General features: G+C 41.0%; 1 protein-coding gene across 2 annotated transcripts in view; it reads right to left on the bottom strand.

Annotated features, from left to right (window-relative positions):
- Positions 1 to 9435: 9435 nt before the first annotated feature.
- The window catches only part of brf1a (BRF1 RNA polymerase III transcription initiation factor subunit a), a 68839-nt gene continuing 56756 nt past the window's right edge, over positions 9436 to 21518 (bottom strand). For both annotated transcript variants that reach the window (XM_066678536.1, XM_066678537.1), the window contains 3 exons: positions 13830 to 13881; positions 12239 to 12392; positions 9436 to 10933 (listed from right to left, as the gene is read on the bottom strand). In XM_066678536.1, coding sequence (XP_066534633.1) covers positions 10896 to 10933; positions 12239 to 12392; positions 13830 to 13881 — 244 coding nt within the window. In that variant the 3' untranslated portion in view covers positions 9436 to 10895. The remainder of the gene's footprint in view (positions 10934 to 12238; positions 12393 to 13829; positions 13882 to 21518) is intronic.

The following is a 21518-nucleotide window of genomic DNA, read 5'->3' as shown; positions in this document are numbered from 1 at the left end:
ACAGAGCATTTCATCCAATTTCTGTGTAAATATCACATTAAATATTAATGTGTCCAGAACATGTACTCTAAATAACCTGAACACAGTAGTTATACAGACTAAACATAACAGTCAAGTCTCGTTAAATCTCCCTGTGGTGGATCCTTGCTATATGTGATGGTTTACAGGAAATACTCCTGGTAAAAAGAAAGAAGATTCAGTCTGTACGTGTGTATGCTCTTCCCCACAAACCCCCACCCCACACTGTCAAAGCAGTACACAGGCAGATCTTATCAATCAAAGGAAAACAGAGTAAAGAAAAAAAAGACTAACCAAACAACAGGGAGACTTAAAACACCCTGAAACCCACCTTTGGGATGTCCCAGGACTTTCAGTATTACCCGAAGACAGTGGCTTGTGTTGGTGGTGGAACTGATCTGTTTGTTTTAGACTTGTGTCTTGGATCTTTCTGGACTTTGTTTCATGTTCACGGTGGTTTGAATTTCAGAAGCTCTGGACTCTTCTCCAATGCAGCCCCATGGGAAAACACATTAGTCACTGACTGATTATTTTCTAATTACACCCACAACAACCATACGTTTACTCAGCAACAGTTGATGACATCATGGTTTGTTCTCATTTCATTTATTGCAAGAGTAAATGAAAATGATAAAAATTACTGTGAAAATGTTTAGAGTGCAGGTTATCGTCTTGTCTGATGATTTAGAACATCTTAGCAACACCGCCGGAGAGTTATTTCCATTCAAACATGTAAGTTTAGACTTTCATCACTTTGAATGGCAAGATACCTATAAATTCAGCTACAGAAACATATCAGAAACATGTGACGTTTGGCTGAGACGAGTGACAAGTCTTTTTATATAGGGTGACCAGATCTGAGATGGTGGAAAAGAGGACAAGTCTTGGGGGGTGGAGCTCTCGCTCCTCGCTGCCGTCGTATGTTTAACTGAACCTATGTGTGCTTTTAGGTCCTTTACACCTTTATTTGCTGCACATGGGAAAACACGGGAGTTTCTTATTTAATTCATCCGAGAACTTACATTTACGTTTCGGCATAGCTGCTCGAGATGAGGGGAGGTACACGAGCTTTGCCTGACGTAAACAAGGACTACTGACGTGCAGACTGACCAATTAAATGTTTACAGAGAAGGTTATTGACCAATGACGGTAGCTCTACAGTCAGACCGTCCAATCAGAAGATTTTAGGCTACTTCACCACGCCCCCTTATCACTCAAGCGAACCAATCGGAGTAGGGGAGGGCGGGACTAGTTTGTGAACGAAACTTCTCGAAGTTCTATGTAAGCTCTAGAAAAACAAAATCCCGGCCGTTTGTGAAATTCCGCCCGGACATATTTTAAGTCTAAAATAGAGGACATGTCCGGGTGAAAGAGGACGTCTGGTCACCCTACTTTTATAATGTCTCTGCAGTATATCATTAGCCTAGCAATTTAGCTTAGCAAAACACTTATAAGTGCAACCTTAACCTCAGAAATCCAAAATGAATTGAATTTGCGAACTTGCTTAAAAATAATAAACATAACATCATTTAAATCCCCTGGTTTACTATAAAATCATTAATTTACACACACACACGAGAGAGAGGCTAAGAGAGAGAGAGGTGCTTAAAGCCCCCTGTTGACAGCCAGCATTGTGGTAGAGGGGTTTCGATAGAGAGATACACTTCAACCAACTCATCCCATTCAAAACAAGTGCAGACTAAACAATATAATCACCAAAACAATCTATCTCCCACCTACACACACACACACGCACACACACACATTAAAATACAAAGAATAGACACAAAGAAACACCTCCAAAGTATGGTCACTTGAAAAGTGTAATACTGCGATTACACCAGTGATTGAACCCTGCACTGAAATAAATGATTCACGCCGGTCAGATCATACAAACAGGAAGCACGTAATAAAACAGTGTTCGTATTGTTTTACTCCCAGTACTTTTCTCAAAAAATATGATAGAGAATGTGTTCACTCCTTTCTACTTAGAAAATCAATAAAACAAGGCATTTGGGTTTTGTCTAAAACTGTATCTGTCCCTGCCCTGCATTCCTCCTGTGCTGCTCCTGTCTGAGCACAATCATCCTAATCAGATAAAACACAGAGGAAGATAAAACTCTTCGCTCAAGACGTTTTTTCACGTCTAGAGCTGTTTGTGGGGAATTTGCAAACAGCAACAACAACCACAATCCTTGCTGAAATTTCTGCAGTGATGTTTTTTTTAGAGTTATGAAAAAAGTCTGAAAAACCTGGGAGGTGTTCAAATACACACCCAGATGGAGAAACCACTCTAGACATAACTAATGTCCAGTCTCTGGAACTTAGGAACACAAGAGAGACACGCTAACAAGACACCAGCTTATACCCACATCAACATTCATTCATTTCAACATCGCTGTAATGTAAGAGAGGGGCGGCACGGTGGCGCAGCAGGTAGTGTCGCAGTCAGGGACCTGGAGGTTGTGGGTTCAATTCCCGCTCCTGTCTGTGAGGAGTGTGGTGTGTTCTCCGTGTCTGTGTGTGTTTCCTCCGGGTGACTGTGAGGAGTGTGGTGTGTTCTCCCTGTGTCTGCTTGGGTTTCCTCCGGGTGACTGTCTGTGAGGAGTGTGGTGTGTTCTCCCTGTGTCTGCGTGGGTTTCCTCCAGGTGACTGTCTGTGAGGAGTGTGGTGTGTTCTCCCTGTGTCTGCGTGGGTTTTCTCCGGGTGCTCCAGTTTCCTCCCACAGTCCAAAAACACAGGTGGATTGGCGAATCAAAAGTGTTGGTAGGTGTGAATGTGTTAGTGTGTGTGTGTTGCCCTGTGAAGGACTGGTAGGCTCTGGACACACCGCGACCCTGAACTGGATAAGGGTTACAGATAATGAATGAATGAATGTAAGAGAGGGGCGTTCTCTGGGGTTCGGGGTTCGGGGTTCTGCCTTGTGCCCAGTGATTCCGGGTAGGCTCCAGTTCCACCGCAACCCTGTACTGGATAAAGCGGTTACAGACAATGAATGAATGAATGCTTTACCACTTCTTTATTATCTGACCATTTATGAATAGAGTTAAACAGGCCGAAACAGATAAGCTAGTAAGTATACACCAGGAGTTCACAAAGGTCAAAGCAGGGATTTCTAATGATGCATGTAAGTCAAAAGGTCATCATGCCTAAGGCTCAATGTCAGCAAGAGGGGTATAAAAGCACCCCAAACTTGAGCTATTAAGTGAAACTGTTTTCTCTGGAGTGATGGATTTATATATTTATTATCTCATCAAATATCAGTATCAGACCTCACTGGCTTAGTTCATATCAAATCCTCACAGCAATGTTCTAAAAACCTGTGTAAAGCTATCCCAGAAGATCAGATGCTCTTAAAGTGGAACAAACTCCTAATAATACCTTTTTTTTTGGATTGTCAGCAGATATAGCACAGGAACCTCAGAACATGCAATTCCACTGAAGCTGAACAGGTTTGGGCCAGTATTTGGATGGGATACCTCCTAGGAAATTTAGGGTGGTTGTTGAAGGTGGTGTTGATGGGGCCAACAGTTCCCAACAGGTTGTGCCTAAGGTCTGTGTGGACACTGGGTTGTTACCCCAACTGCCTTGCTAAACATACCACTTTGGCCACTTCCGGTCTCCTAATCAACTTCATATTCAAAATGAAGGTGACCCCTTAATATCCTTAAGAATGTAAAGCAGTTTCAATGTCTAGAAAGACTATTATATTATACTATATTATATTATATTAGTAACTATCATTCGTTCATTGTAAAACAAATGCTGAATAAGCAAGGGTCTACAAACTTTCGGACAGCTGGTTGTGAATAAGTTCGTCTACATGATGTAATGGTTCTGTCTTGTTGTGGCAATCTTATAAGCAGGGTGTGTGTGTGGATTTAGCAGCTGTTTCTTTGTGTGCTGTGTGTGTAAATCTATCACGAACATCAGACAATGTTTTTACTTACAGTCAATTAGACAGGAAGTGACTTGCCAGAGATTACGCGGCTAATTCTGTGTTAGCATGAGAGCGGCTTAAGCTCGGTTTACAAAAACAATCCAAGATTTATGCTCTTCTGTGCTCTGACTGATCCCGGCCTTTAGAGAACAATCTGGACTATTAAAAGGGGGTGTGGGTATCTTTGGTCGAGCCTGTGGAAGAGAGTCAAATACAAGTGCTTTGCTATGTCAAATGTCAGCCTTCGTTTCAAACATGCATGTTCTCACAATTATTTTATTTAAATGAAGAGGGAAGGCGGCACGTTGGTGCAGCAGGAGGCCTGGAGGTTGTGGGTTCGATTCCCGCTCCGGGTGACTGTCTGTGAGGAGTTGGTGTGTTCTCCCTGTGTCTGTGTGGGTTTCCTCCGGGTGCTCCTCCCACAGTCCAAAAACACACGTTGTTAGGTGAATTGGTGACTCAAAAGTGTGTGTGTGTGTGTGTTTTGCTCTGTGAAGGACTGGCGCCCCCTCCAGGGTGTGTTCCTGGCTTGTGCCCAATGATTCCAGGTAGGCTCTGGACCCACCGCGACCCTGAACTGGATAAGCGCTTACAGATAATGAATGAATGAAGAGGGAATACATAATGAAATAGATGTAAACTCTCTTAGCTAATGACATGCTGATATGGGAATTTTGGGCCAAAATTATAAGCCAACGAACCAAAACATTATGGCCATCTAATGAATAATATGTTGTTAGTCCTCAGCATGCCATTTAACCAGCTCTAATCCATGGATACATCATGGTTTTGGAGGCCCAACTGTTTGCAGACAGCCCTTATAATTAGAGAATTCCGTTTACTGTGTACACAGATGTGTTGGACAAGCACAGGGGTATAAAGCCCAAAGCACTTGACTGTTAAACTGACATTAATCCTCACAGTTCCAACAACATTTAGTTTAAAACCTTCCCAGATGAGCACAAGATCCATCAAAGTCTAACAAACTACCCCCTGATACTCTTGATTTCAGAAGCAGCAGCTGCCCAGAAACAGCTATGGTGTATATGGTAGGTGTTTTAAATTTGCACTCTGTAAAGCCATATATAGTGGCAACACGGTCTCACACCTATTCGTGATATAGTCACATATATAGGGGACTGCAATTCATAACATAGTCGCGTATTTTCCACATTTTATGCGACAATTTCACGATCATAAGTGAATGGGCAATTACCAAACAAACCGTCATATCCTTGCGCCGTGTTATGCGACAGTAACACGACAACTCTTCCTCATTATGACGTCATTACCATCCGTTAAATACCACGGTCTTATTTTTATTTTAAAAAAATTAAAATATAAATATAACGTTACTAATTCAGTATTTGTTAAAATATCAAATCAAATAATGGCTAGAGAAATGTCCTTGTCAGTATTAACCTTTTGAAAATTAGTCAAAATAACGTAAAATTAAAGAAATGTTCACGTTACCCAGGTAACAAGGAACGTCTGTCCGTCAAGGACATATTTTAAACGTCAGTGGACGTCCAAAATCCATCTTAATAAGTGGTGACCAATCGATAACGTCAGTGAACGTCCAAAACGCGTTTTATACAAGTAATTTATTTCGGGACCAATTAATAACGTCAATGGACGTCCGAAATACGTCTAATAGTCGTCTTTTCAATGTCTGTGTTTGGACGTCTTTTCAACTTTCATTTTCAACCTTAAGAGAATGTTGATTAGACGGCAGTCATTACGTTATTTTAACGTTGAATCAACGGCTAATTGTTTACTGGGTAGAGTTAAAGCTAAAGTAGGACACCAATAATAAGCATTGCTCAGGTGAAATATTATAATAAAATACTTTATGCCTTTGTTGGAATAAAAACCTATGTCATGTAATACACATTATGCCCTTTTCTATGTTATGAGTACTGACGCCTGTGATGAGGAAGTTGTCGTGTTACTGTCGCATAGTGTTTCTATGGTAATTACCCATTCACTTATAAATGTGATATTGTCGCATAAAATAATCAATGGATGTCAGTGGATGTGTGTCATAGGTGTTTTTTATAAAATGGCCACTAATTGTAGATGCACTGTACACACGTTATATAATTATGGATGAAATACTGGAAGAGTTGTTCATGTTTTCTATTCTGTATGTTTGCCTGTGTGTACGTGCCTGTGTGTGTAAAACGTGCCCATGTAGAGAACAGGTGGGTGGCAGGAGATTAAACCAACATCAGACACATCCATCCACCTACAGACACTCTGTCTCCCAGCTGTATTAGCATGCACACACACACACACACACACACCGTGTCTGCACAGGTAATTAGTAGTGTGTCTCACAATCCCAGGGTAGATTTTATTTTATTTTCCAGTTTGCTTGCTTGGGGCTAGGACCCATTTGTAAAATCCATATTGTTAAGTAATGGTTAAAAATGTTATTACAGAAGTCCCCCGGTAGGTGGCACTAGTTAATTGAGGCGCAACTCGATTAAAAAAGTCACTCATGGTGTAAGACAGAGACACTTTTCCCACAGTTTTTCCTGTATGTTATATTTAACGAAGACCTAAAACCTAGAATATATTTTAATTTAATTTAATTATTGAAACTTACTAGAGAAATCTCAAATATATATAATGTGTTTGCTGTTATAATTCAGGAACTTTACAAGACTACCCCAGTAAACATTTAGCCGTTGATTCAACGTTGAAATAACGTAATGACTGCCGTCTAATCAACGTTCTCTTAAAGTTGAAAATGAAAGTTGAAAAGACGTCCAAACACAGACATTGAAAAGACGACTATTAGACGTATTTTGGACGTCCATTGACGTTATTAATTGGTCCCAATATAAAATACTTGTATAAAACGCGTTTTGGACGTCCACTGACGTTATCGATTGGTCACCACTTAACTAACTTTTTAAGATGGATTTTTATCGACGTTTAAAATATGTCCTTGACGGACAGACTACTTTTAGAACTATTTTGAACGTCCAGGGACGTTCCTTGTTTACTGGGATGTGTTACAATTCAGGGACTTTACAAGACTACAGTTCCTCCCTGTGACTGTGTGGTTTCACTTTAGCTTAAAGGCAATGTTCACGACTGTAATCAAAAAACACTTCAAATTCAAAAGATGTTTCCTTTGCTATCTCTGCGTGTGTATGTGTTTATTAAACCCCCAGTGTCAGTAAACGGTTAAAAACCCAAAGTGGTTCATTCAAACATGAAATGATTTTGAAAATCATCAAACTGTGTGAGGATATTGCTAATAATTAGGAATAATTATTTTTGCTGTTTCAGATTATTTAGGTACGTACCCACTCTGAGTTCAGGAGAGAGCTAACTGTCTGAAAGTAAAGACAGACTACAAAAATATAAACAACTCAAGTTACAAATGAGGCTCTTCAAACAGTGGACAACTGTGAAAGCAAATCTATCTCATCAGATTTTCAAATATTAACACCTTTGAATGTTTAGCACTGAATTAATTTGCACTGAAAATATTCATCTGAATTTTGTTGCTTTTAAATGTACGTCTTCAGATTTCCACCTCTGAATATTATGTTTCGCAATTCTGCATCTGAATATAATTGATCTTGAATTGAACTCGTGAATTTTCAAGAACACGTTTTTGCTGTTATTATTCGAGGTTAATAAATTCAGATAAAAAACAGTCAAGCTTAAAATAATTGGAACAATATATTTTGAAGTTCGATAGGCCAAATTCAGATACCGATAAAATACCGATACGAGTTTAAAAAAAAATCAGATTACACATCCGGGATACACAGGATAAGCAATCGATTCTGTCTCCAATCGAAACAACAACATCCAACGTGCGATTCCCGCTCTGGGTGACTGTCTGTGAGGAGTGTGGTGTGTTCTCCCCGTGTCCGCGTGGGTTTCTTCCGGGTGCTCCGGTTTCCTCCTCACAGTCAGTCACCCAGAGCGGGAATCGAACCCCCAACCTCCAGGCCCCTGGCGTGGCTGTGTGACACTACCTGCTGCGCCACCGTGCCGCCCACCAACCACGAAATACGGAAATTATCTCAAAGTGTCTCAAAAATCTTAAAGGCTCACTGAAGACACAATGTAACACAGTAATGATATACTTAGAGTTATTAATGTAACTGTATTTGTACAAACTGCAGACCGTGCGACACAGATTGGGATGTGATCATTTGTAAACAGTGAAACATACTTGTGACTTGTGTTTAATTTGTGGATTAACATTTATCTACGCATTTGTAAAGTATTTTGAGGCGAATCTCTGTCCATACTCTGAGATACTTCTGACAAGAATAAAACATTACCTTTAATGGCTTCACTGGTATTAGTGTTTGAGACTAATCTTTCTCCAAACTCATGTCTCATTCATATCTCCTAAGGCTCCTGGTGTTTATTTTGAGAAGCTGTGGTGGTCTTTTCTCTGTCTGCCCAGCGTGGTTTTAAACAACAACACTGGTAGAACCATTCACTTCCAATAGATGGCGCACAAGGCCTTTTTAAATGTTCACTGAGAGTTCCAAAGAAATTGGAGTCTTAAATTTGGTTAAATACTGACCACAATAAAATAAATAAATATATATCAGGATGATTTTACTCTTTTCTGCTTTACTATATCTACCCTTTTGGGAAGATTTTTCACTTGATATTGGAACAATGCTGTGAGGAATGAATGGCATTCAGCCACATAGCCATTAGTGAGGTCAGGTTTGCATATTGGATGATAAGTTCTGGGGGTTGGGAGTTCATACCTCTCCAGACCATCCCTTTTATTTTATGAACAACTGAATGTCTGTATCTAGAATGTGAGCACCTTACACCAACTGAACCAGTAATGAATCAGTCCCAAAACCTCAGAAGCTCTCTACATAGACAGCATTTTACACCATAAGGGCACTTCCAACAAGTTTGCTGTCCCCTTTCTTAGAAACGTTATATACTCTTACTGAGATTGTCAATTGTTTGGTTTTGTTGTGGAGCATCAGATGCTTCCAGAGTTTCTGAAGCCGTGATGTGTTTAACTGTGAAGCTAGTCATTTATTCATTCATTCATTCATTGTTTGTAACCCACATCCAGTTCAGGGTCGCGGTGGGTCCAGAGCCTACCCGGAATCATTGGGCGCAAGGCAGGAATACACCCTGGAGGGGGCGCCAGTCGACAGAAGCTAATGTTTAGTGTAAAGTTAGCTTCAGAAAAGCTTGGTCTAAGAGTGACACATGTCTGACCAGAACTGGGAGGTGATTGTGAAAGGGGAGTAAACTCTTAGACTCGCTAATAACCCCCTCCCATGAGGATGGATGAGGGTCAGAACAATGCTAGCCCTAACCCTAGTGAACTTAGCATTTTCCTATTGCAAATTAATATTTATAAATGACATGTATCAGTATAGTTTCCCTTAGCATTGGCAGTGTATTTATTTTCCCATTGTACACAGAATAAATACATTTGAGAGTGTGCATGAGCATAAACAGCTTTTTTTTTTTTAATTGTCATCAATTTGGAGAAAACAATACAGCATCTCTTAAGGGTTAAAGGTCCACAACAGTGAAATAAACCCAGATCTCTTGAATATTTACTACAGTCATATACAGAGTGAAGTTATATAAGGCGTTAGAATCTCAAAAAAAAACCTACAAAACATTTCAAATAATGAAATGGACCTCAGTGGCGTGGGGGTCCCACGTTAAACATAAAATGTAAATTAAAACATGCGTAGACATCAGCATTGCCAAAATTAAACCTGTTATAATACGCTATGTTAAAAGCAATGCCAAGCAAAATGCTGTACACAGCAAGGCTTTCCTATAATAACACTTTGGCATTTTAAATGATCATTGTATTTTTTAGCTTTTCTCTCTCTCTCACACACACACACACACACACAAACACACACACGCACACACACACACACACACACACACACACACACACACGCGTACACACGCGCGCACACACGCGCACACACACAAATCTGTTTAGATGTCCATACGAGTCATTACTCATACACTAATGTAGTTAGCGCATACAGAGACAGATGTCACCTTCTATCAGCAGGACACACACACACACAGACCAAGGACTCCTATACAATACTGTTCAAAACTGAGAGCCCAGCCCTCGTTTAATTTCTAGTCAAAAGAGCCATGGAACGCAAGTTTTCAACAGTTCAGTTCTCAGCAGAGATCTCATATAAGACCATCCTCTTAAATAACACGAAAGTCAAAGTAAAATAAGCGAAAACCCAAGAGCTCTCAAAACTAGGAACTAAAAATGTAAAATTACACAAAACTGAAACTCTTAGCAACTTTAAAGCTTTCATTTCTGAGAAAGAGAAAGCCAAGCTCCACACTCATCTTTACATTTAAACACATTCAGTCTGTGTCCATTCCTGCACAGTGAGAAAACAGTTCTACACTATGGGTCACTATGTTTGGACAGACTGTTTAATTTAAAGCCGTAATTGGGAGTATTTGGATGTGAGAAGCATAAGGTGCAACCAGCTTCTAAGACTGAACCTCTGAGGTGTGGAAAAACATTCCTGCAGTCTTCCAAAAAAAAGAACGGAAGCTCTAATTGAAGTGGATACAGTAAATGCCAAGAAATGTAGTAATATGATTAATTTGACAGGTATTTATCTAATTTTTGTACAGATTTATGGCTGCAACAGAAAATGAATAAATGTTTTGAGTAGAAATTAACAGAGGGTCAATATTCTATTCCGCTTGCACAGTAGTGTATAGAACTTATATTTTTGCAGAAGCATGCAATTTTAATCGAGTGTAATTCCACACACTTCATGTGTTCTGGGAGAGTTTGTAAACTAAGACAATTTCTTCAAGTATAATTCAGCAGCAGCAGCAGGAAGTAGTGTGTATGCAGTAGTCTTCAGAGATTTCAGTCCTGTTCACTACAACACACGCATTAGAGCTAGAACCCATCATCGTCGTCAACGTCATATCCATAATCTGAAAAACAGAGAGGTATAAAGATCTATAACTCAGATCCCAGCAGAGCATCAAAGCCATCGTTCAGCAAAAAAAAAAAAATTCATCCAATAAACTGCAGTCAGTCAGTCATGTCATCTAGTCAGTCATCTAATCACGTTTGGAATACTGTGCTCTCTTCTGTAATTCGCACTGGAGAGGCGTGGCTAATGTAGCGAAAATGTAATGGAAACTTATGTACACTAATTATCATTGTGCAAACTACATGCACGAATAAATGATGTTAATTCTGAAATATTTCAAACTGATTAAACAATCTCAGTCAACCCTACTGTTCTCTATAACACAGATAATGAATGAATGAATGAAAATGACTTATTATTCTTTAAGGGCTTATCCCAAGTGGGTCCAGAGCCTACCTGGAATCATTGGGCGCAAGGCAGGGAACACACCCTGGAGGGGGCGCCAGTCCTTCACAGGGCAACATGCACACTCACACATTCACTCACACACTCACACCTATGGACACTTATGAGTCACCAATCCACCTACCAACGTGTGTTTTTGGACTGTGGGAGGAAACCAGAGCACCCGTAGGAAACCCATGCAGACACAGGGAGACCACACCACACTCCTCACAGACAGTCACCCGGAGGAAACCCACGCGGACACGGGGAGAACACACCACACTCCTCACAGACAGTCACCCAGAGGAAACCATGCGGACACAGGGAGAACACACCACACTCAGTCACCCGGAGGAAACCCACGCAGACACAGGGAGAACACACCACAGTCCTCACACATTTACTCGGAGGAAACCCACGCAGACACAGGGAGAACACACCACAGTCCTCACACATTTACTCGGAGGAAACCCACGCAGACACAGGGAGACTAAGTCATTTTGAAATGTGTAAAATTGAGAAACTAAGTAATAAACCACTAAATTATTTTCAGAAAATAAGTCATTATTTAAATTTTTCTTAATTTTTCTATTCTCAGTTGTGACTAATAAAGAAAAAAGTCGGTGATCTGTAAGCCTGAATTTCACTCTGTACTTGTTTTTAATGTTTTTAAATGTTGGGTGATTGATGAAGCTAAGTAAGCGAGCTTTGAGCTCCTATCCGATGTTACCTACAATAGCCTCTTAGCTCCAGTGGAAAACTGAAAAAATACATTTAGACAACAAACATTTGGTAAGGGGGAAAACTGGACATTTGGCCTTACTATCTATCACTTTTAAAAAAACACTATTAGTCACTTTAAACATCGAAAAATACACATTTTCACACATTTTATTTTTGTTTTTAATGCAGTACTGACCATCGCCTCCCATTAACTGCATGGCACTGACGCAGTGCTCCTCCTCTTCCTCGTCCTCTTCATCTCCTGGGTCTTCATATGCCACTGGTCCGCTCTCCACCACCACAGCAGGGGTCTGAACAGCAGGCACAGCCACGGGGGCACCCAATGGTGGCTACAGAGAAGAGAACTGATTTATTTATTTTAATCCCAGACTTATTTTTGAGTAACTACATCGAATATAAAGGACCACTGAACCTGTGACAATATTAGCTAGGCAACCATCCACCTATGTGCCATTAAAGGCTAAGCACCAGCGATATGAAAGTGTCAAACAAATAAATACAGTGGAGTTTGAGTTCCTAACTTGTGTTTATTGAGAGTCAGAAAACATGTTATTTCTTACTAATTGAAGGAATAAGGTTTAAAAGACCGTTGGTCCCCCCCCCCGGTGTTGGGAAACTCTAATAGGCGTCTTGCCTGTGACGTAGATGGTGGACAACACTCTAGAAGCTGCACTTAATTTAATGCAAAATGACGAAAAGGTGTGTTGTTTTTGGCTGCAATCATTCAATGTACAGTGGGACATCTGTGCACAAATGGCCCAAAGATCCCAAAATATCCAGAAAATGGACTAAATTTGTCCACTTTAAACGGGCACTTTGGAAAGGACCATCCGCTCACTCCGTTATCTGTAGCTCATTTCACTGGCGCTTTTCCAACAATATGGGCATGTAAGGACACCAACGAAAGGTGTTCAAGAGCCTCTGTAACATGGAGGTAAACAGGGTAAGGACACTCACTTCGCCTGTTTTAGTTGGTGTTAGTTAACGTTAGCTTGACTCGCTAAACTCGGTGCTCAGATTATACTCGGCTACGTAGCTGCATTACGGAGGTTTATAGTGTCGGATGAATTCGAGTTCGACTTCGATCACATTTACAAGAATAACGGTACCTCTACATTTGAGTTTAGCTTATTGCTAGGCTATTGTCATGAATAATGTTGGTTATTTAGCTAGATACTGTCATAACAGTCAGTCATAACGGTGTTTTACCGCGGCGTTGTTCAGCTGTGGTCCACCAGTGACGTCACGGTCGCGTTCAAGAATTTCCGTAGCGAGCTCGGGTTTTTCCGTCAATTTAATAAAATTGTCTGTTTTAAAGCAAATTAAGCTGCTATTTTCATTTTAATTCATACTTATATCTGTCAGTAACTACAATAATGTGAAATATTCATGGAGGTCCATTAAGTGGTGCTTAGCCTTTAAGCGTTACCCATTTCTCACGAGAGTCCTCCGCCCGGTGATTCAGAAATTGAGGACCCGGTATAGCCCCAACAGAGGCTGTATTCTCCCTATTATAGCTCTGTGGAACATTAGAATGATTTAGAAGCTGTAATTTTAAGGTAAAAATACTACATAGTGTTCCTTGAAAAGGAATGTCTGTAATCAGAATGGGAATATTTAATGCACCTTTATGTCTTTAAATAACTGTCAGACAACACTTATACTTCTCTGTGAACGTTACAGATTAGGCCTCACTGTCAGTGTTTATCCTCAGAGCACAGCGGGGTGTTTTAATGGTCAGTGAACATAGTACTGGAAACACGCACCTGATCCAGGGCCGGTTTCTTTGGCAGTTGTGAAGAAATCAGTGGCCGTAACCTACAGCAGAGGACAGAGGCACAAATAAACACAGGATCTTAATAATAAACTGAACTATTACACACTAAACAACAAAATTGATCTGTATTTAATTTGTAAGTATTTTAGAAGAATATCACAATATATATTTACTTTTAATAGTCTATTTCATCAACATTTACCCACTATATTTAAACAAGGTATAAAATATACTCTGGATATCGTGATATTTAAATATCTACAGATCTGTTCATTATATCATGTTCTTTACGTATCCCTGTCTGAAACCATTAAAAGTTAGAGTAATAGCGTTTAAAAAAACAGGTTTTATACCAACAAAAAGCAAGATTGAATCTAAAGGAAATCACCCCATAAATCTGCATATGCATGCGCACTGCTCTCTGTGTAACGTAAATGTTTACTGCTGGTTTCTAAATGCCGTTCATTTTTATCTGACTGGAGAGGCGTGATTCTGAGACACGGGAGACCAGGGCTTTGAGACACAGACGTCTCCAACAAGCTAATCATAATTCGACTTTTAATCTTTCAGAGGGAAATTGAAGGTCTACTTCTGATCTACAGAGTCAACAATCAAATACGTTACTGAATAAACTTATGGAAATGAGGGCGTATAGAATTAATGTGCACTGGGTTTGTTTTTAGCACAGTGCTAATGAGCTGCAGATTACTTCATGTTATTCCACAGATTTAAGATATGCTAATGAGGTGTGCGTTAAAAAGGCAGCATAAATAAATCATATTCCCATTTATTCAAAAGGCGACTGCTTACACACGGGAAACGGAGAAGTTCAAATCACAAAGGGACACACACACACACAGCATAGACTTAGATCTCATATAAAAATGCCTTGTAGGTGTCACACACACACACCAGGAACACACACACAGGCAGTACATTTCTACCTGAACTAAAATATGCCTGACACTCTCAGGAGAGTCCTCATATAAGTGTCAATTTATTAGAACTCTCTCTCTCTCACACACACACACACACACTTAGGACCCTGTCTCTCCATCCCCTTCACACACAGACTGTTGTTCTGTTTTTTTTTTTAAGTATGAGGACATGAGGTTACACACTTCCCAAAGGCATTGTATACACTTACATGGGTACGCTTTGTCTGTAAAAATCTACCTGGATGTAAAACTAACAAATCAGAAGGCACAACAAATATAAGCAATAAATAAAATAAAAGTAGTAGTGGTTTGTCATCACTGCTTTTATTTAACCACCTCCAAAGCTCTCCCATCTGTCCTGCTCTTACTAAAATGTCAGAACATATAGGAAAAAACACACACACACACACTTTTGGCAGTCCTTCAGGGCCCAGCAGGAGTGTCCTATTCATTTTGCAGTGCACTCTGGGATGGGAAGCGGCATTTTGGCAAAATAAGACTCACCAAGAGCCAAAATAACTTAACGACCTATTCCCTGTTAACAATACACACACACACACACACACACACACACACACACACACAAAACCGTTAATGACAGTTACACACAGATTGCACTGAGGGTTCTTCGATTCAACTGCATTCAAAAAAAGCCCTGCTCAGCATCCCAGACAAACCCAGACAAACTCTAATCAACTATTGTCTCAGTGAATGTTGTGCGCTACATGTCCAAAAGTTTGTAGACATCCCTTATAACAAGCAAGTTCAGTGATTACGGTGCCTCTGTAGTGAACACAGGTGTTCAACTGCACACACACACAATTTGTAATAACTCTATAAAAATATGTAATGAAACGTGACGCTGTTGAAACGTGAAAAAAAATCTGAACAAACATCAATCACCTAATCTGATTTTATTCTCAAGACTGACTGTCATCAAATTCTCACAGCAATGTTCCACATGACAGCACAACAGGACAAATTTGTTGAGTCCTCTCTGATTAAAGTTGTGTTTAGCACAAGTCTGAAACATGATAACCCTCTATGCCCCGGTTGACCTTTGACCTCAGGGTTAAACTCTGTGGCCACTCAGCAGCAAAGATCATACCTCCTGCCACACACACACACACACACACACACCCTGAACTTCACAAGTAGGACAAGCTAACTCTCCATCCTCTGGGAGCAAACATCCACCAGATTCTCTTTCTTTCTCTCTCTGACACACACTTCTTGGCATTTACTGTCAACGTGTGTGTGTGTGTGTGTGTGTGTGTGTGTGTGTGTTTCTCCCTTCCTCTCTGGCTCAGCTTCTGTCTTTTAATCAGCTTACTGCCAAAGGCCTCAACCCTCCTGAGAAAAAAAGAGATTGAGAGAGAGAGAGAGAAAGAGAGAAAGAGAGTAAAGAGATTGAGAGAGAGAGAGAGAAGAGAAAGAGAGGAAAAAGAGAGGGAATGGCAGGTATAACTGAAAGGAGTGCAAAGGATGGATAGATGGAGACATTCAAAATGGAGAGACAGAGAGAGGACAGAAAAGTGAGAGAGAGAACAGAGAGAGAGAGAGAAAGGGATGAGAAAGAGAGGAAAAAGAGAGGGAATGGCAGGTATAACTGAAAGGAGTGCAAAGGATGGATAGATGGAGACATTCAAAATGGAGAGACAGAGAGAGGACAGAAAAGTGAGAGAGAGAACAGAGAGAGAGAGAGAAAGGGATGAGAAAGAGAGGAAAAAGAGAGGGAATGGCAGGTATAACTGAAAGGAGTGCAAAGGATGGATAGATGGAGACATTCAAAATGGAGAGACAGAGAGAGGACAGAAAAGTGAGAGAGAGAACAGAGAGAGAGAGAGAAAGGGATGAGAAAGAGAGAGGAAAAAGAGAGGGAATGGCAGGTATAACTGAAAGGAGTGCAAAGGATGGATAGATGGAGACATTCAAAATGGAGAGACAGAGAGAGGACAGAAAAGTGAGAGAGAGAACTGAGAGAATAGAGAGAGAGAGAGAAAGAGAGAAGACAGAAAAATGAGAGAGAGAGAGAGAGAGAGAGAGGACAGAAAAATGAGAGAGAGAGAGAGAGAGAGAGAGAGAGAGAGAGAGAGGAAAAAGAGGGAATGGCAGGTATAACTGAAAGGAGTGCAAAGGATGGATAGATAGATGGAGACAGTCAAAATGGATAGACAGAGAGAGAGAGAGAAAGTAATAAAGCTGTCAGATGCAGGGGGGAAATCCTAAAAATTAAACTGATATTTATAAAAACATGAAGTGAAAAAGAGGGATGGAGGGATCCATTCTTGTAGGTCACTACTCTGCTCCACACTGAACATTTATGTTTCTTCAGTTCACTACTAAACCAAGCATTCTGAAACACATGGACTGAGAAAATCCACCCAACACTCAGAAAACTCCAAACAATCTCTCAGTGCTGCGTTCCTGCGAGTCCTGGAGCTCAACCACTGACCATCTCCACAACATTCATCTTCCAACATGTGACATTTCTAATAGAACCTGGACAGCACCTGCAATACGAGAATTCACTTAGATGTTTTCATTGCTGACGCAGGTGGCAACAGACTTGTAAATTCTGCATAGAACAATGCGACATGAAATGAGAAAAATCTTACAAGTAGGTCATCATCGTGGCTTGGGCTACGGAGTGTCGGAACAATGCCTCTCTGGCGTGAAACCACTGGGATGAGCTAGAGTGCCGTTTGTGATCCAGAACTAATCAATCAAGATCAGTACCTGAGCTCAAACCTCACAGAAATGTGGCGCTTTCCCAAAACTGTCACTGTGCTGGTATTGCATAAGGTGCATTGACTTTATACGCACCATTTCATCTGTAGGACTTACATTCACCTCTGTTTCTGTAGAAGAGAATGTAATGGACCTTTGGGGAAGACAAGCATTGTACCTTTAAAGGTAAACTTTAGTGAGCCACAATGTACCTGTACACTACCTTTATTCTGATAAATAAATCCCTGCAAAGAGGGATACATCCCAATTGTTGTTTTTCATTTTAAGAAAACTTTTAGATAAGTAGTTGTCCACAAACTTTTGGACATTTAGAGTCCTGTTACACGTTGATTTATCAAAATATATTTTTCTGAAGGTCTAATTGTAACATTCATTTTTTTTTTCTTGAAACAAAGACAGCGTTGCTGGCATCCATTCATTTGCATAACATTAGGAATTAGCATATCATTAGAAACTGCTCTCATTCTCACATTCCCTGAGTGGCCACTGCCAGAAACACACACCCACACACCAGCCACACATACACACGAAACTATAAAGTGTATGTAAATGGGGGTCGTCTGCAGTTCCCCGCCCAGAGGCAGAGAGGCATGAGGATTGGGGAACATACGAGGGGGCAGGAGGGAAAAAAATTATCTGGGAGCAATTATCCATACTATTTCTGACCATGTGCTTATCCCTGGCAGCTACAGACTGAAAAAAAGGAGAGGGAGAGAGAAAGAGAGAGAGAGAGAGAGAGCAAGCGAGCAAGTGAGACAGAGAGAGAGAGAGAGAGAGAGGAGAGAGCGAGTGCAAGCGAGCGAGTGAGACAGAGAGAAAGACAGAGAGAGAGAGAGGAGAGAGAGAGAGCAAGCGAGCGAGTGAGACAGAGAGAGAGAGAGAGAGAGAGAGAAAGGAGAGAGCGAGTGCAAGCGAGCGAGTGAGACAGAGAGAAAGACAGAGAGAGAGAGGAGAGAGCGAGAGCAAGCGAGCGAGTGAGACAGAGAGAAAGACAGAGAGAGAGAGGAGAGAGCGAGCGAGTGAGACAGAGAGAGAGACAGAGAGAGCGACAGAGAGAGAGAGAGGAGAGAGCGAGAGCAAGCGAGCAAGTGAGACAGAGAGAAAGACAGAGAGAGAGGAGAGAGCGAGCGAGTGAGACAGGGAGAGAGAGAAGAGAGAGCAAGAGCAAGCGAGCAAGTGAGACAGAGAGAAAGACAGAGAGAGAGAGAGGAGAGAGCGAGCGAGTGAGACAGAGAGAGAGAGAGAGGAGAGAGAGCGAGAGCAAGCGAGCAAGTGAGACAGAGAGAGAAGAGAGCGAGAGCAAGCGAGCGAGTGAGACAGAGAGAGAGAGAGAGAGTAGAGAGCGAGAGCAAGCGAAGCAAGTGAGACAGAGAGAGAAGAGAGTGAGAGCAAGCGAGCGAGTGAGACAGAGAGAGAGAGAGAGAGGAGAGAGGGAGAGCAAGCGAGCAAGTGAGACAGAGAGAGAGGAGAGAGGGAGAGCAAGCAAGCGAGTGAGACAGAGAGAGAGAGGAGAGAGCGAGAGCAAGCGAGCGAGAGAGACAGACAGAGAGAGAGAGAGAGAGCAAGCGAGCGAGACAGACAGAGAGAGAGAGGATAAGAGAGAGCGAGACCAAGGGGGGAGGTATCTGAAGGAGGATAAAGGGATGAGTAGCCAGTGAGGCCTATAGTTTAAGAGCATAGACTCAAACTGAGATTTCTGGTAGTAACAAAACGCTTAGTAACAATGAATTTATGCTTTTCCTTTTAAGTGCCTTAAATAATGAGCACACACACGAGAAAAACATACAAACAGCCGTCCTGAATGTCTAGGACTCACACTAGAAGTGCTAAAAACAGAGGCTGTGTACTAATGTCCTCACCTGCACAGTTCTCCGTGTACGTTTACTTTTTTTTGCGTAGGATTTTGTGTTTTTTAATGAGGAAAAATGCTCTTTGAACTCCACAACAATGAAGGAGCTCTAATGCTTGTCCTGGTGTGTAATTCATAATACATTTGATCACTTTCCAAATGTGAGGGGCTGTTTTTAAAGCCGAACCTAGGTGTGTTGTGAACAGGCCTCCATACCTCCATAAGAAGAGGAGACATTTTATTAGTGAAAGAAAAGGAAAATGTAAATCTCTTTGTAATTATGTAATTACATTGCATTATTAGATCATTTTATAGAAATTACAGAGACAATAATCATCTTCGACCTGTAAGTGTTAAAGGTGAATGGAGGGTTTGTGAATGGTTAAATAGAAATAAAGGCCACTGAGTCATGGAGAGGAAATCAAACTCGTGAATAATACCTTTACTGTCTCTCTCCCCGTCTCTCACAAACTCACACAGTTTTACTCCCAGTCTGTGTGTGTGCGATAAATCATCACGACCTTTAACTGTTGGACTTCCACTTTAATGGCCACTAACTACTTCACAGAAAGAATGAATAGAGCTCTTTATGAGACAGAGAATCACAGAGGAGGGGAGGGAGGGAGGGAGAGAGAGAGAGAGAGAGAGAGAGAGAGAGAGAGATTTTCTGGGTTTAATGAGGCTCTGTAGTGATGAAGCCCATTCAGAGACAGGGACGCCAGAGAGATTTTAATGCGCACATAAAGAAATTCTAATGTGTAAGAATGTGTGGGAAGAACGTGACGGAAAATCAGAACAAACAGGACAAATTAAATTAAATTATATAAAAATAATGGTGTGTGCAGAGTCATAGAGGTCCGGATGTGTGCGAGTGCTAACAACTGATGAATATATATATATATCATACCTAGATAATGATGAGCTCACAATAAATACATATATATTTTACTTGGGCGGCACGGTGGCGCAGCAGGTAGGTCTCGCAGTCACACAGCTCCAGGGGCCTGGAGGTTGTGGGTTCGATTCCCGCTCCGGGTGACTGTCTGTGAGGAGTGTGGTGTGTTCTCCCTGTGTCTGCGTGGGTTTCCTCCGGGTGCTCTGGTTTCCTCCCACAGTCCAAAAACACACGTTGGTAGGTGGATTGGCAACTCAAAAGTATCCGTAGGTGTGAATGTGTGTGTCTGTGTTGCCCTGTGAAGGACTGGCGCCCCCTCCAGGGTGTATTCCCGCCTTGCGCCCAATGATTCCAGATAGGCTCTGGACCCACCGCGACCCTCAATTGGATAAGGGTTACAGATAATGAATGAATGAATATATTTTACTTTACACTATACGTGAAAGTTTAATTACACGTGGTCTTATTATAATCTATAGATTCTACAACAACATAAATGTTCCTCCTAGAATAATTACATTAAGTTGACTTTAAAGGAACACATTATAATCCCAAATTCTGGCATTTGCCATTTCTTCACAAAGAAGCGGTTTAGGAGCTTCATTGTAAAGAGTTCCATTCTGTAGCTCCTGATGATCTAATTTGACTTTTATCACACAAAGACGAGCAATCTCAGGGTGGATTTGTACCAAAATGGAATATGATTCATTCCAATTTCCCAAATTTCTGGTCTTTTCTGCCTCTATCATTTTTACATTAAACACAGCACACTTTATGTTTTTTTTCTGATTTTGGTTAAAAGAGATAGGGCACCTGTCCATTCATGGAAAAGCCACTATGGTTAGTATACGAGGACATGATTCCCTTTTTAGTTAATGGAAACAGCACATCTTTCCATTCAGGGAAAAAAAAACTGCACTCTGTGTGTTTGTGTATGTGTATGTATGCGTGTGTGTGTGTGTGTGTGTGTGGGTTTTGGTTGATGGAAACTGCACATGGTGCATCACTCCATCTCTCCATTCAGGAAAAAAATAGGCTGTGTTCATAATGAATGATTTAACAGCACTTTCCATTCACATCAATCATTCATTCAGCAGGTAGAAAGCTTTTTATTAATGAGCCAACTGCAGAGATAATTCTTTAGGAGAGAGAGAAAGAGATAGAAAGAGAAAGAGAGAGAGAGATAGAGAGAGACAGAGAGATAGAGAGAGATAGATAGAGACAGAGAGAGAGAGATAGAGAAAG

The sequence above is a fragment of the Hoplias malabaricus genome, chromosome 8 (assembly GCF_029633855.1).
Source record: "Hoplias malabaricus isolate fHopMal1 chromosome 8, fHopMal1.hap1, whole genome shotgun sequence".
Taxonomy (NCBI): Eukaryota; Metazoa; Chordata; class Actinopteri; order Characiformes; family Erythrinidae; genus Hoplias; species Hoplias malabaricus.
Note: the sequence above shows the minus strand (reverse complement) of the source record. Positions and strands in the feature narration are given on the sequence as shown.